The 16,980-nt window shown below is 37.0% G+C and overlaps 1 protein-coding gene and 1 long non-coding RNA gene across 7 annotated transcripts in view; one reads left to right on the top strand and one right to left on the bottom strand.

The window, feature by feature from the left end:
- Positions 1–16,980, top strand: part of Pls1 (plastin 1) — a 140,098-nt gene that overhangs the window by 79,008 nt on the left and 44,110 nt on the right. For all 6 annotated transcript variants that reach the window (XR_015440841.1, XR_015440842.1, XM_087186296.1 and 3 more), the window contains exons 2-5: positions 1,240–1,403; positions 2,556–2,685; positions 14,711–14,843; positions 16,704–16,785. Coding sequence is in view for 4 of the 6 variants with exons in the window: in XM_087186294.1 (XP_087042420.1) it covers positions 1,240–1,403; positions 2,556–2,685; positions 14,711–14,843; positions 16,704–16,785 (509 nt within the window). In the remaining 2 variants the exon portion in view is untranslated. The remainder of the gene's footprint in view (positions 1–1,239; positions 1,404–2,555; positions 2,686–14,710; positions 14,844–16,703; positions 16,786–16,980) is intronic.
- Positions 1–16,980, bottom strand: part of LOC110347665 (uncharacterized) — an 85,539-nt gene that overhangs the window by 20,345 nt on the left and 48,214 nt on the right. The gene's annotated exons all lie outside the window — the stretch shown is intronic.

Below are 16,980 nucleotides of genomic sequence, written 5' to 3' on the forward strand. Positions count from 1 at the left end.
AGCCTGCATTACATAGCAAGACTATCTGAAAAAAAATTGTGGTAGAATATACATAACAAATGTATGATTTTAATCTTTTAAGTGTATAGTTCAGTGGCATTAAGTACATTTACGTTGTTCTGCATGTGGCACCACCATTCTTTCTCAGAACTCTTTTCCATGCTCCTAAACTATAATTCTACACCTATAAACAATAATTCCCACTTTCCATCTCTCCTGTACCCTAGAAACCACCATTCTACTTTTTGTGCATAGAAACTTGACTACTCTAATTACCTCATGTAAGTGAGGTACCTGTCTTTTTGTGACTGGCTTATTTTATTAGCAGATGAGCAGAGAGAACCTATACAAAGTGGATCCAGGCAACAACAAAACAATTCAAAGCTCTGTTGCCAACTCTGGGCAGAAGTGTTTTGTGTTACCTTTGCTCTGAGTTAAGAAGTGATATCCAGTCTCTGGAAAACCACCCAGGGAAGGGGACCTCAATGATAATGTGAAAACACCTGGAAACCTGTTTCTAAAAGCCCAAATATAAGTGTGAAATTTCTTCCTTTTTCTTTTCTTTTTTTTCTTCTTTTTTTGATACTGGGAATCGAACTCAGGTCCTTGTGCTTGCGGGGCAGGCTGCGGCACCACTGAGCTAAATCCCTGGCCCAAGTGTGAAATTCCTTGAACACCTGATCTCAAAATGACATCAGATATGATTCAGTATACATAATGGTATCATAAATATGTAATGAAGAAGCAAAGAATTATTGACAAATGAAATGAATTACCACCAAGTGAAATGAAGAATGAAAATGCTTTAGGTGTATTTTACATCATACACATTTTATATGGAATGTGGGGCCAGAACATTAATTTTGTAAATTCCACTGAGTTAAATTCTGGATGAATGTTTCCTCTTGACCACTGCTAACATATTTCTTTTAGATATGTGAGACTTCTCCAGGCTTATTTCTTTGAAACTTAGTCTTGTGCTAAAACTGAATTGTCAGAGCACTGTTCATACTTAATACATATAGTTGACTTAAATCTATGGAGATGGATTCCATTCAAATATGAGTATTTTGATAAAGTGTAAAACATACCCTGGACAGTTCTGGTGCAGGAAAAAGGCTACTGCCACTTGTGAAACAAATTTGAAAGGTTTTACATGCATGTGAATCCTCTATATGGCTGAATGCACATCTTCAGCAGTACAAATGATATTTGACATCTCATAATGTATCATTACAGATATTGACAACAGTGGATATGTGAGTGACTATGAACTTCAGGACCTATTTAAGGAAGCAAGCCTTCCTCTTCCTGGCTATAAGGTGCGCGAGATTGTGGAGAAAATTCTAGTAGTTGCTGACAACAACAAAGATGGCAAAATCAGTTTTGAAGAGTTTGTGTCAGTAAGTAATCTAATCCTTTCCTAGCTACTAATCCTTTTGCTTCAAGAAGAATTTTAATAATGACATTGCTAGTTTTGTTTTGATTTGGCTGCAGAGGGCAGAAAAAGTATTCCTTTAAAATGGTGATAATGTTAACAACAAAATATTGTAGAAATAATAATTCCACAAATAATTTGTAAAACAAAGGGAAATATTGAATGGGAGTTAGGTTTTTAGATAATAGTGCTTGATGCTCTAGAATAATTACATATTGATTCAATGCTTATTAATATAGCTGATTAAATATTTATGAAATAGAAATTATCTGGTTTTGCAGTCTTTATTCACTAAGCAAATATTTAAACTCTAGGCACCGTGAATAATGTGATGAGCAAAAGTGACATGGTTCCTGCTATCATGGAGTTTACATGTGGTAGGGAAGGCAGAATCACATAAATGAACAAAAGATAAGACAGAGTGGTACAAGTCCCATGAGAGTTTGTAGTAGAAGGAACTGAACTTGTAGTTGGAGGATGCAGGAACTCAGGAAGGTATCCTTTACTCTGTGATGACTGAACTGAGATCTGAAGAAAGATATTAAATGGAAAAAGGGGGTTGGGGGCCCGGAGATTTAGCTCAGTGGTTTTGCTGCCTGCTGCAGAAGCACAAGGACCCGAGTTCGATCCCCGGTACCCAAAAAAAAAAAAAAGATAGTGGGGGGTTAGGAGGAAATGAATGATATGAAGCTAGGCATGGTGGCACACATCTGTGATCCCAGCAGTTGGGAGACTGAGGCAGGAGGATATTTAGGCATTTGGGATGTTTACGCAGAAAAATGCCTTCATGATGGCATTTAAAAAAAATCTTTGTCATATAGTTATTTCTTAGGTTTTCAGTAAAAAGATTATGGCCAGTCACTAAGAACAGTTTTGTGTGTTCTAGCTAAATTTAAATTATAATTTCTTTCAGGGGCTGGGGCACAAACATTTGTCCATTTTGTATTATCGGTAAGTGATATGAGAGTTATCTGTGTACACTAAGATTAACTAAAGGAACACCTGATTTATGTTTATTTTTATGTCATTTCAAATAAGGAAGTCTAAATACATGTCCTCCTGTCACCAAATTTTTATGATTTGATCAAATCTCAATTTTACTTATATTTCATTCCAGCTAATGCAAGAGTTAAAAAGCAAAGATATCAGCAAAACATTCCGAAAAATAATTAACAAGAGAGAAGGAATTACTGCTATTGGAGGAACTTCATCCATTTCCAGTGAGGGCACACAGCATTCTTATTCAGGTAATGTTGTCCTCCAAATTTGATTTTTTTAGACATTGATTCACTCAGTAAGTGCCACATTTCTTTATATATAAGATATCCTTCATTGTGATTAATACCATTATTTTATGCATCATTAAGGGGAAAATTCTGATTAAATTATACTATAACATGAAATTTAAAGTGTATCTCAATTTTAGAGCTGTTAAAATGAAAAGTCTTACTAAAATCAGTAAGTTTGTACTGTGTGTCAGGTTCAGTGCACATCAAAGAAATTAAAAACAAAATGAAAGTTTGTATTTTAGCACTTGGTATGTTTAATCATGACTTTTGAGTGGGTATTTCATCCTGACTGGTAAGGTGGCTTTACATTTACAGTCAATGGAGGAATGGTGGAGAGGCATATTATAAAGATTTTCCCCTTCCATTTTCCAAGAACTGAGATACTTGATTCATTTTTTTATCAAACAACCAAGTGACTAGAGAATATAGTGCCTAATTTTCTTGATCTGGTAGAATCACTGGATTGTTGCCCAGTGGGAAATCCAGAGTCACATTAACTCTTAAAGTGAAGAGTCTTGCCCCTTGTTAAGCTTACTTCTCAGAGTCAAGATGTCTAAGAACCTTTGGGCAAGTTCCTTTTTATTCATATGAACATACTTAGAACTATGCTTTTGAAATTTCTGACCCAATTTCTTAGAACTTTTTTCCTTTTTTCTTCCTTTGAGATCTGAATCTGTTAATTATCCTCTTGATTTTCTTCCTAACTGGATTTTCCTCAAATTATACACTCAAGTTTCTTTTACTCATTGTATTTTTTCTTCCTAACCTTTTTCCACTAGGGAAGTAGTAATACAGGCAGTAGTCTTTAATTGCTACCTTCACTTTTTGAAATGTCCTTACCCCTTACCTCAGTTTCTGCCTGTTAATTTTACTGAAATGGTTCTTTTTAAAAAAAAATACAAAAAAAAGCAAAAAGTAAAAAATAAAATAAAATACACACTAATCAAAGTGCTATAATCTTAAGTATATGACTCAGTGACTTTTTTATGTGTGTGTATACATCCATGTACTACATCTGTGCAGCTCCCAACCAGATCAAGATATGGAATATTTTATCACCCTGTGTGGCTCCCTTATTACCCTATTAGCAACTATTCCTTGCCAGAGGTAATCACTTGTCTAAGGTGACATTTTTTTTCTTGTTTATTTAGGTATAAAATATAAATAGTAAACTTCATAAAGTATACTTTTTTTTGAGTTTGACAAAATTTATGGGTTATTTTAGTAAAGACATTCATCTCAGTTGTTTCTCTCCTCATCTTGACCTTAAATTAGTATTTCATTTGGGTCAAGAAAAGAGTATGTAGGAGAGGAATGTTATTTTAACAAACAGTAAAATGGACAAAAATGAATAGTTTGGCTACATAAAAGTAAAGTTAAATTCATGTATCTTGGTATAATTAAATCATGTAAGAACTAATAGTTCTATGTACATTTCCATTGTTTTACTTGGGGCTTAATCTAAACTTTATTGTAAAAGAACAACTTATTAGGCATATGCGTAGGTTTCTGGAATTACTATTAAAAAAGATCACCAAGTAACTACCACCAATAAAATACTCTGAAGCTGCCTCCAAATTTAACACGTAGGAATTCTGAAGGAAACCATTGTATCATTTTTCTTTTGTCTGTGACTACGCTTTCAAAGATGTGTTTAACTGTCACATTAAAAAAGTCCACATACAATACAAAAATACCAAACAAAACACCCTACAGTACACAAATCTAACAGTATATGTGATGAACAATTACATAAAATGTGTTTGAAGATGCATTTTCTTTCATTTTCAGTACCTACAATATACCCAGGTCACTGGGCAGTATGTATACACTTAAAATAAGCCATATAATTGTTCTAATAAGAAATCCTGGAGTGAGTTCAATTCAAATTGGATTTAACAACTTAGTAATGGAAATGTGTAGACAAAGTTACAGAACTTATTGTTTTCCATCTTCTACAATGTTAATTTTTTTTTTGGTGTTTATACCTTTTAAAAAATAAAAACCAGCCAAATACTTAAGCAATATGTACATTTAAATTTTTGGTGGTGGTTTGTATTTTAAAAGAGACAGCTTCCTTATGATTTGCCTCAAGTTCTGGTGGAAATGCTTACAAGAACTAGCTAATAAACAAAAACCAAGAGAAGCACATTCAAGATACTGATTTTCTTTGGTAACAAATGGCTGTTCTTTGAAGACTAATGAAGGTAGACAAGACCATTAAAGTAAAATGGGCTATTTCAAATATGATACTTCACAGACAAATTTTTTTAAAAAATTATTTTTTGTAAAAGAGCTAAGCATCTGTATCTGCTGATAGCAGTGCAATACCTAATATGATAACAAAACAAATGCCTATAAGGAAAAAAACTCTTTTAATTTTATCTTGTTGTGGGAAATCTGGGAGTTGAAATGATCTTAGAGAGACCAGGAGAGTTGGGTAAAATAAGAAAGAAGTTTATCGCCAGGCCATGGCCAGTTCCAGGAAACGAGTCCTTATAGACTGACCATGAGTTAATAAAGTTTCTCCCTTATATACCTTTTACAGTGTAAGAAGTTCAAGTGGTGGTCACACAGCTGCGTGGCAAAACAGCAAGGGGCTTTCTGTAGCTTCAAGGTCGGGGGCTTACATAAACAGTTTCAAGGCTGGTTTCTAATCTTTCTGGGAACCCCTCAAGAGGAGAGGGCCCAGCCAGTGTTTCTAAAAAGGAACAAGTTGACCCAGACGGGGCCTCAGTGATAGCCCATACAAAGCACAAAAACAACATCTTTCTGCTACATTGTCACTTTAAGCTGGCATACAGTTCATGGACAGATGTGCTACAGTAATTATTCACTCCAAGTTATGTTTGGCAGCACTTTCCACATTATTTCCCCCTGTTGCATCAAACAGAATCTTCATTGATTTGCACAGGACAAACATAACTAGCCTCTGTTCTCAGTAGCATTTGATAGAATTTGGAAATCCAATTAATTAAACATGGTCCAGTGGTTACCAGGAGTATTATTATCATTATGGGTCCCATCAGGGCCCCTAACCATGTTTTCCACCCAGTGATCTGCCAGTTCCACCAGGAGTTAGTATCCTGGGAACCATATTTAGTTTCCATCCGATTTAATCTTTCTTTTAATTGGGTCATGGACTCCCTGATCACTCCTGATTGATTTGCATAATAGCAACATTCTTCCCCTGAGTAAAGACAGGTTCCCCCATATTTAGCAGTCAGTAAATCAAGGACTCTTCTATTTTGTAGCACTGCGTCTGTCAGCAAGTCAATTTGTCCTTGTAGAGTGAGGATTGAGGCTCGCACTTCATCTAACCCTTTTTGGATGTCTTGACCTAATGAAAGGTATTGTTGTTATCTGAGCCCGAGTGCTGTGGTCCCAAATGTCAGGCTTCCTGCTATAGCCAGTCCTGCTAGGATAGGGAGGACAATGGGATCTCTTTTCTTTCTACTTAGTTCCCCCTCAGAAGATGCTATTCGAATAGGAACTTGTCTCATCGCACTGGGGGAGTATATGTTTAGGTCTGGAATAAGAATGCCTATAGCACAATCACTCTGTACTGCAGGGGAAAAGACTTGATATAAACCGTCCTTACATATAAAGAAGGCTCCTGCCGGAGCGCTGAGGTTGGAATTAGTCCCTTGGATATTACCACAATGTTTGGGGGATATTTTGTAAGGCAGAAACATTAAATACACATGAACTATTTCCTGTCATTTCAGTGGGTTCATTTAAAAATCAAACTGCTGGCTCATTGGTATGGTTTAGGGCTCCCTCCAAGGTCACTCCCAAAGCATGATAGGTGACCTGACTGAGGGGTGCACAAATCCAGCAGTCAGATGCCAGTTCTGGGTCAGCGGCCAGAAGTAACCTGTGTGTGTTATTTATAGTCTGTACCATGCCTATTCCTGTGTAATTAGTCGGTCTGGATTTAATCTTGTTAATTTCTTTGATTATTGGGCTTTCCCCAACTGTTGGATGAATTGTGGTCCAGACCTTTTTGATTAGCATATCCTAATGAGTGTCATGGTCATCACTACTTATCCAAGTACTTGAACCAGGCACCAAATGATAAAGTTGGATCCTTGTAGTTTGTCCTTTTAACCATTTGGGATCCCATGCGTCAGGTATTACTACTTTAAGTGGGTTACATTCTGCTTCTTTACAAGTATGGCAATTCGGGGATTGGGTGTCCTCTACTATTTGAGTTTTTTGTTGTCCTTGGAACTTTATAGCCATTCTTGCTTGCCCTTCTGACCTCATTGTACAGTACTGCTGTTCCCAATCATATCCTCCACAATCTATTACTTCTGGCCAGCCGTAATGTTGGCGTGGGCATCCATCAAATGTAATGGGTAGGGGATACCCCTCAGGTTCCCATTTAATTACCTTGATTAGTTTGGTTTGGGCATCAAACTTTGAATCTTTAGGCTTGTACATACTTAGCTCAAAGTCCCAATGTCCCGCATTTACCATAAACTTATAAGACCCCAGAATAGTGAGATAATACACCAGTACAGCATTTTTGGCAAGTGCTCCAGTCTCTTGGGGCACTGGCACTTAAAGCAATACCAAAGATGAACCCAGTAAGAACTATATACACAATAACAATATGTAGGAGAGTCCCAGGCAAGAGTGCAGAACTATTGTTCATAGCCTGTCATCAGGGTTTTGAGAGAATCGTCTCCTTTAATTTCTTCAGCCATGAGTTGACCTGTCAGCTTCTGGAGTGACAGGAGCAGGGCTTTGAGAGCGTTGTCTCAGCAGGCTCGCCCTCAGGGGGATTGCTGGATCCAGTTGGCATGTCCAGAAGTCTCCTGGATGAAACTCCTTGATCCTTGAATGATGAATCCAAGGCTGGATTTCTGCAAATTCACTGCTGTGGGAGTAGTCATAACAATAACATAAGGCTTGGGCCAGGGATTTAGCTCAGTGGTTTCACCCCCTGCTGTGCAAGCGCAAGGACCGGCGTTTGATCCCCAGTACCAAAGAAAAAAACAACAACCAAAAAATCCCATAAGGCCCTTTCCAAATTGGGGTGAGGGAGTCCTTTTTCCAATCTTTTATATAAATTTGTTCTCCTGGCTCAAATAAATGGGCAGGAATGTCCGTGGGAATGTTATCCCTTTCCCTGTAATATTTGTGAAGCTGATGAAAAACCTGTCCTGGAGCCTCAAGCTGTTGGTTAAGCATTAGACTTCCTACTTCATGTGTATTGCCCCTAAGGGTTTGTTTTGTTTTTTTGTACCAGGGATTGAGCTCAGGTCCTTGCGCTTGAGCAGCAGGTGGCAAAACCACTGAGCTAAATCCCTGGCCCTGCCCCTAAGGCTTTTTTTTTTTTTTTTTTTTTTTGGTACCGGGGATTGAACTCGGGTCCCTGTGCTTGGAAGGCAGGCGGCAAAGCCACTGAGCTAAATCCCCAGCCCGCCTAAGGCTTTTAATCAAAGGCAGTGGCCTTCCGAACAGGATCTCAAATGGGGAGAACTTTTCCTTGCTAGGTACATTTCTGATTTTCATCAAGGCAAAGGGTAAGAGATCTACCCAAGGGGCCTGGGTCTCTAGGCAGTACTTAGGGAGAGCTTACTTAATAGTTCTGTTCATCCTTTCTACTTTTTTTGAACTTTGTGGACAGTAGGCAGCATGCAAGTTCCATTTTATCTTCAGCAATTTAACCAATTTTTGGACTGTTTCTGCTATAAAAGCTGGACCATCGTCACTGTCGATGGTCAGAGGGACATATGTTGGAGAAAGACCCTGCATACTTCTTAGGCTTTTTCTGTCTTAGTGGGGAAAGCTTCAACCCACTCTGATATCAGTAGCCTTTGTATGCCTTCACTTTTGTGAAGTCTATTTGTGTATCTTCAAAAAGAGAGCTTCCAGTGTGTTGGATTCTGGGTGTTGGCTGAGGCTTTTGGCCCCATGGGCTTTACTCTGGTGTAGGTGCTACATCTTCAGCAGACAGGGCCACAAAGTGTGGAGAGTTGAGTAGCACCCAGTTGTTGTATTCTCCTTTATGGGCTTTTTGACTCTGTGCCCATTTATCATCCTCATCTGATCAGTGTAGGTCAACCTCTTTGAATTCCTCTTGGGTGTTCTGTAGATTCCCTGTAAATTCTGTGCTGGAATTGGCTGCCTTTTTGGCTTTCTCATCCGCCTTTGAGTTCCCAAGAATAACGGAATCGTTTACTTTCTGATGGCCTCTGTAATGCGTGACACTTACCTTCAGAGGCTCCCAAACTGTATTAAGGAGCTTCAGGATTTCCTTTTTCTATTTTTAACTTGTTTTCCTTCTGTCATAAGGAATCCTCTCTCTTTGTACAGTATGCCATGGACATGTGTGGTGGCAAAAGCATATCTGGAATCAGTACATATATTGACCTTTTCCCTTTTGACCATTTGAGTGCCTGAATCAATGCCCATAGTTTGGCCCTTTGTGCCGACCATCTGGCTGGAAGAGATCCAGCTAGGAGCACCTCTTCAGTGGTCACTACTGTATATCTGGAGTGGCGGATTTCCTTCCTAACTGAGCTACTTCCATCCGTAAAAAGGGTGTACTCAGTGTCAGTCAGGGGAGTCATCTGAAGGTCTGGTCAGCTAGCATAGGCCTCATCAACAGTCATCAGGCAGTTGTGGTCAGATGGACCCATTTCAGAGGGCAGGTAAGTTGCAGGATTCAGAGCTTTTATAGCCGTGATGGTCAGGCTAGGATTTTCACATAGCAGTGGCTGATATTGAGTGATGCAGCTATTGGAGAGCCAATTCTGGCCTTTATTATTTAATAATTCCATTACTGAAAGAGAAGTATACACAGTAAGTTCTTGTCCTAAAGTCAGCTTGTCAGCTTCTTTTATTAATGTGACTATAGCAGCCATAGCTCGCAAACAGGCCATCCTTTTGCTACTGGATCTAAAGCTCTTGAGAGGTAAGCGACGGGTCTCTCCCAAGGGTCCATCCTCTGAGTTAAGACCCCTAAGGCAACATAATTTTTCTCATCTAAAAACAGGCTGAAGGGTCTGGTTACATCTGGGATGCCAAGCACAGGAGTTTTACTTAAAGCCTTTTCAGTCTTCTGAAGGACAAATCTTGTTCAGTGTTCCATTCTAAGTTGGAATGTTCTTTTCCTTTGCCTTTCAGCATTTCATGTAGCTGCTTTGTTTTTTCTGTGAACCCCAGAACCCATATTCTGCAGAATCTTGCCGTTCCGAGGAATTCTTGGAGCTTCTTTTTGGTTGCAGGTCTTGGCAAAGAACAAATGCCTTTTTTCTCTGGACCTAGCTTCCTCTGTCCTTTTTAAAATCAAATCCCAAATATTGTACTTTGGTCTGACAGATTTGTGCTTTTTTCATGAGACTATATCCCGCGTCTTGCAGGAACTCAAGGAGGGCCTTGGTCCCTTCCCAACAGTCTTTTTTTGACTCACTATAAAGGAAGAGGTCATATTGTAACCTGTTGACTCTTAAACCCTTTGAAGATGACCATTGTACACATATTATAGTAACATATTTAGAATTTAACTCTTTGATGACAACCAATGTAAACATATTTAAACTTTTTATAACAAACTTGAAACCAACAAACAAACATACATATTTTCTTAATCACTTTTGCACATCTTTTAGACATACCTAGGTCTTCTGGTCTTATATATCTCTTTTTATCTTTCTAACAAGACAAACATACAAAAAATTTTTATATCAAAATTGTATCTCTTTTACTTAACAGCTTTTTAATATTTTTTTCATTTCACTTACTCTAGACCTCTTATCACAAACTTGTCTTTAGCTGTTAAAATTTTAAAGTGTCCCTTGTTTTCAGATTGTTACACTTTAAATTTGGTTGGCTGCCAATAGAATGGTAGTAACCTTGAGGGTTTTTTTTTATTAACAAAGTACAGAAAAGAGCAAGTTAACTCTATAATTACATTTGAAGAATTTGCAATGTATAAGAAATATTTACACTGTATTTAAGCACACCAATTAAACATCAACTCAAACTGAAACACAGATACATTTATCAATTAGCTAAAATTTGTAACTTGATTTCTCTTGTAAAATTTCTTTATGTCTAGTAGAGCACAGTTATACTTTCTCTGGCTTTGTTTTGGATTCCAGACTTTTGCAGCAACATTAGGCTGATACCATAGCTTTGGTCTTGGCTTGTAAGGCCAAGAGTGCTTTTTCTCACTATTCTGTTTTATGCTCTTAATAGAGCTTTTTTTTTTTTTTTTTTTTTAAAGCTATTTTCAGTCTATTACTTATTTTCTCTTTTCAGTTCTCTTCAATCTGAGTGCAAACCCTATTTGACCTTCTCTGAGTCTGACCACAGTATGCACCCTCTGGTGCTCTAAAGCCAAGCAGTTCTCATGCTTTTGTCCCCACCTCCTCTGCACCTGTGAATTTAGCAATTTAAAAGGAGGGGGAAGCAGCTCCACCTCCTCCAAAGGGGAGCCCTGTGATTTGCCTGTAACGATGTCACATTTTTGAGAGAGGTGAGTCTGAGGTGTGAAAGACAGATTTGGCAAGTAGTTGTTTTAACACGGAAACTAAACAGTTCAAAAAAAGAGAAATGTAACATAAAGGAAACACTGCATATATAGGGTGCAATGTTTTAAAATTTTAAAAAGCAACACTTTCCACATCAATCTAACTTTACTGTCAGTCAACAGTCCAGCAACATTTTCCTTTCAGTACAATACTCCCCCTTAATAAGGCTGTTCCTGGGAGCCAGCCAGTCAATTTAGGTAATGAAGGAGTTAATTTAGGAGTAACTGCTTACAGTTTTAAATAGACAGTAATTTTTTGCTTCCCACTTAATGTGCTAATAGTTGTGTCTTAAAAAATACGCAATTCTTAAAAAGATACCATTTCTGATTTCTTTATTATCTATAACCTTTGGAAACTAATCACATGAAACTACAAAATTAGCAAATGTCTTGAAATCTGTATATAAAACATAAATTACCTCTAATTTGAAACTCACACTTATTAGTGTACCACTCAATCTTAAAAAAAAAAATGAAAAAGAAAAAGCAGCCCAAATATAGTTTTATACCATTCTTTAAAAAAGGAAACTGTTCCTTTTAACTTTACACCCACCCCAGTTCAAAACACATCATTTAATTGTCTTGGTCATGGACATTTCCAAGATGAGATTTTATGTTTCGTTCCCATAGCTTCTGGTTATCAGAAAACCCATGCTTTTCTTTTATTGAAAGTTTGGTCCGGCTGATGTTGGTATATCCCTTCCATTATTCTTCATCCTCATCTTTGCTTCTGGAGGCATTTCCTCTGGTTCACTATCTTCATCTTCATTAAAACTGCTGCTATTGAAAGGGTTTTTGGAGCAAGAGTTGGAACAGTTTCTTTAGGCTTCTCCGGTGGCTGCAGCTCGCTTCAGCTTCTCAGGCTTCTCTCCTCCCACCTTTTGGTCCAACATTTTCCTTGCTGCGGCCTCCCCTCAGCACCTACCTTCTAACACCACTTCCAGCTTCACTTTTCTTTAAGATCAGCTGTCTGCTCAGGTCTCCTGTTCGCTGTGAAGTCCCACTTTCACTGGTGGTTGCCTCTGCTCTTTGCTCCTCTTTGAGCTCCAATGAATCAAGCTAACTTCACAAACCACAGTCACCTTTGTACTAGTTTGTAACTGGGTTAAGTATACTCTTATGTGTGTGGCTTAATGATTTTTTTTAACATATTAATTGGCTTACTATTAAATTCACCCCTTTTAAGTGTATGATTCAGTACTTTTTAGTATATTAACAGTCTTGTACAATTGTCATCCCCATTTAATTTCAAAATTCTCTACTTACACCAAAGAGAAACCTCCAAACTCATCAGCAGTCATTTCTTGTTCCCATCTTCCAGAAACCTCTGCAACTATTAATCTATGTTCTAATTCTATGGATTTGACTACTCTGGAAATTTCATATAAATGGAATATTGTAGTGGCTTTTCATTTTACAAACAGTTCTTTACTGGTATATTTTTAAAGTTCATCCATGTTACAGCATATTTTGTTCCTATATATATAAAACATACTTTGTTCCTTTTTATTGCGAATATTCCATTCTAAGGGTAATGTCACATTTTGTTTATCTTTATAAATATTTGGGTTGTTTACTCTTTTGGACTATTATGACAAATAATGTGTGAACACTTGATACATTTTTCTTGTGTGGACATAACCTTTAAATTCTCTTAAGTATATACCTGGGAGTGGAATTGCTGGATCTTTTGGTAGCTATATGTTTAACATTTTAAAGAACTGGCAGACTGTTTCCAAAGTGACTGCATTTTATTACACTTCTACCAGTTATGCATGAGGGGGTTTTTTTCTCCTATCTTTACCAATACTTGATATTATCCATTAAAAAAAATACAACCATCCCAGTGGCTATGACATTGTATCTCATTCCTGGTTCCTGTATCTAAAATATCCTCCTGTTTCCTGCCCATTTTCACCTTCTACCTTTCACATAGTATTTCTATATAAATTTTGTTTTTGAGATGAGGGTCTTCCTGGTTTCCCCAGGTTGGTCTTGTGGGCGCAAGTGATCCTGTGGCCCAGCACCCTGGGTAGCTGGGATTACAGAAATGTGCCACCACACCCACTCTAGTAAGCCTTTTTTTCTTGATTAGCCCAACCATAACTGATTATTTCTTTCTTTAAAATTTTAGAAAACTGCACCCTATATATGCAGTGTTTCCTTTATGTTACATTTCTTTTTACTTCTGTTTTATCATTACACTAAAATTCCTTTGATGGCAAGTACAATATAGTAGTGATCTTCAAATCCCTAAGGACGTACGTAGGTTGTGACAAGTAGATAAGAGGCAGATTGTTATATGTAAAAGGAGAAACACTAGTAAAAGTTTATGTCTTTATTGTCTGTGTTGATTAAAGACACACTGCTCATGACTACCTTAATGGGGAATACTTGCCAAATATGCCCTTAGGAAAGTACCTAATTCTAGGTACTGGGGTAAAAATGGAGTAGGCCAGCTCGTACATACTACTCTCTGATGGAAATAGAGATTAATTACTTTGAAAATTTATATTGTTAAATAATATTTTATATTTACATAAGATTAATAAAGCTATAGAACATTTTTACTTTTAGGTTCCTTCCTATTTTCCTTACTGAATAGCCCAATGATATTTTCTGCTTAAAAATCAGCGTACTTACCCTAGGGTACATGTGTTGCGGGTTGATTAAGGTAGTTATGAGCAGTGCTTAGTTTGTGATAGTTTTCTTATAGAAAAAATTTCAGAAATGGTGCCATTTTAGTCATTTCAATAACTGTGTGTGTGTGTGTGTGTGTGTGTGTGTGTGAGAGAGAGAGAGAGAGAGAGAGAGAGAGAGAGAGAGCAAAAGCTCTACCCCTGAGCTACATCCCCAACAAATAACTCTTGCTTAAATTCAGTATATCTTTTGTAAGTGAAAAAATCACAGCTCTCTAAATATTTTTTAGGAGGTAGGATTTATTGCCCTGGATCCAAAGATCCATTTTGGGGGAGTATTTTTCCCTTTATTTAAATATCTGTCTATATTTGTGTGTGTGTGTGTGTGTGAGAGAGAGAGAGTGTGTGAATTTGTAAACCTTTGATGTTCTGCTTCTGGTTCGTTAGATTTCAGAAGCAATACATATTTGGAAAGATTTTAGACTCAAACCAAATATTTATTGTGCCCATTTAAGATATATGTCTTCCTTCCTCTCTCCTAATATTCTGATGAAAAAGTGAAATGATTTCCCTGTTCTTAAACCTTTTAGTGTTTGAGTAGACTCTTCTTCCCCCTGGGTACTGGGGAATGAACTCAGGACCTTGTGCTTGCGAGGCAGGCACAGCGCCACTGAGCTAAATCCCTGGCCCCTTGAGTAGACTTTTAATAGTCATTTATTATCTTTGAGCAGTGTGTTTCTGTTGTGTAATAAATTTTGTGAAATGAGGTTTGCTTATGAAGACTTTCTGTTTTCAGAGGAAGAAAAAGTGGCTTTTGTTAACTGGATAAACAAAGCCCTAGAGAGTGACCCTGACTGTAAGCATCTTATACCCATGAATCCCAATGATGGCAGTCTGTTCAGATCACTTGCAGATGGCATCCTTCTTTGGTGAGTTGAATGTTGAGTTACAGTTATATGTTCTTCTTAGTGTCTCCACTGATGAACATTCCATGAAAACTGAAGTAAGCAAGTTAACCAGAAACCCCCAAATAGCCTGCACCTGAACTTTACCCCTTTTCCTCCCTGGACTGCCTGTTCAAAGTGATAAGTTAACCAGCACATAGCTTACCTTGTGGTTAAGAACAAAGGACAGGGCATGTTATACTGTAGCCCAAACCATAAAGATAGGAATTTCCTGCTGGATCCCCAAAATTGGATTTTAATCTAACTTACAATCTGCTTCTGTACCCCTGTGCTTGCTCAAACATGAGATCATGATATACCATTGTGTGGTTTTCCCTTTAAAAACTGAGTGTTGGGCTGGGGATTTAGCTCAGTGGTTCCAGGCGCCTGCCTCACAAGCGCAAGGTCCTGAGTTCGATCCCCAGTACCAAAAAAAATTAGAAAAACCTCAACAACTGGGTTTTTATTGATCAGTACCAAGGAAGATGGGGAGCGAGAGCTCATCCTTGTTTGCCAGCTAATTAAAAGGACTCCTTTAATTTGGACATTTTTGTGGCGTGTTTTTTTTTTTTCGCTTGGACAGCTATAACAAAAACTACAATTCAGCATGTCTTGTTTTGTTTTTCTGAATTAGCTACTTAGGTCTTGAAGGATTTATATTACATAGGAAATTAAGTTGTTTTCCAAAATTTTCCTTCTAACACAATCCTTTATTTTTCAAGTGCCTTTTACATATATTACCATAATAATGCTAGGAAACTTTTGAGTTAGTCCTTAGATGCATTTTTAAATGTTTACTTGGTTTTTTGTTTCATTTCCTATTGATTCCTGAACTGACTGGGAAAGGAACACCAAGAAATTAAAAGGAAGACAAAATTTAATTATGAAGTGAAAATAATGTTCTAATAGAGCCTTAGTTTTTCTCAGTCTGTTCTGCTCACTACACTGTAAATTCTAAGGGTATATCTTTGTCTTTGTGCTATTTATGGTAGTACTAGAATACTTTATACATGCAGGTATCTTTTTAAAAATTTATAAAAATGCAGGAAATTTCTAAAGAAAAAAATAATCACAAATATTTCTACCAGCCACAATTAACTATTTTTAACATCTTAGCACATTTTCTTTAATCTTTTTTCTGTGTATTTATTTATTTATTTATTTGGTACCGGGGATCGAACTTGGGACCTTGCACTTGCGAGGCAGGCGCCCGAACCACTGAGCTAAATCCCCAGCCTGTTTCTGTGTATTTATTAAAAAACAAAACAAAACAAAACAAATTCCTACCCATGAACATAGGTTTGTGTTTAGGACCTTATGTATAAAATAGGTCTTGACCCTATCTACTTCCTCTGACTTTTATTTTCCTATTTTAGTTTTAAAAGAAATATATTCTAAAATGTAGAGATAAAATTCGTATTTTCTTTTAAAAGTGTCTAAATTATTGAAGTCTTAGACAAAGCCTCTAGTTCCTTGTATTTCTGCAACAACAATACATAATTTAAACAGTATTGACACTACTTCATGGAACTTTGCTTCTTGAGAATTTGTTTACATTTCAGCCTGCTAAATGTTGGCAGTAATTAAATGAAATAAAGAGAAGACACACATAAGATGGTTAAAATATTTAGGCATAAATGCTAAGATTACTGCAATAAGTGATAGATTTGTTTTAGACTAGGGAATATTTCTTAGATTTTAGAAATTAAGTTCCTGACATGAATTTATAGTTTAAAGAAATTGTTACTATTTTTTTCAAAATTTAACTATTGTGGCTGCTTGCAAAAATAAACTAAAAATATTTGTGGGAATTTTAAACTGTGTCATTCCCCTTTTTCTCCTTAGCAAAATGATCAACTTATCTGAACCAGATACAATTGATGAAAGAGCCATTAATAAGAAGAAGCTCACTCCTTTTACTGTTTCTGTAAGTATTTGCCCTTTACTAGAAATATGTTACTGTGTTATGCAATATGGTATAAGGCCCTTATTAATGGATGTTTGGGGCCAGGGATTTAACTCAGTGGTGCCCTGCCTGCCCTCACAAGCACAAGGACCGGAGTTCGATCCCCGGTACCAAAAAAAAAAAAATTCAGTTGCATTTTATAATGAGTGAAATTAA

The sequence above is a fragment of the Heterocephalus glaber genome, unplaced genomic scaffold (genome assembly GCF_053883595.1).
Source record: "Heterocephalus glaber isolate CG9 unplaced genomic scaffold, H.glaber_assembly_v1.0 deba00001504, whole genome shotgun sequence".
Classification (NCBI taxonomy): Eukaryota; Metazoa; Chordata; class Mammalia; order Rodentia; family Bathyergidae; genus Heterocephalus; species Heterocephalus glaber.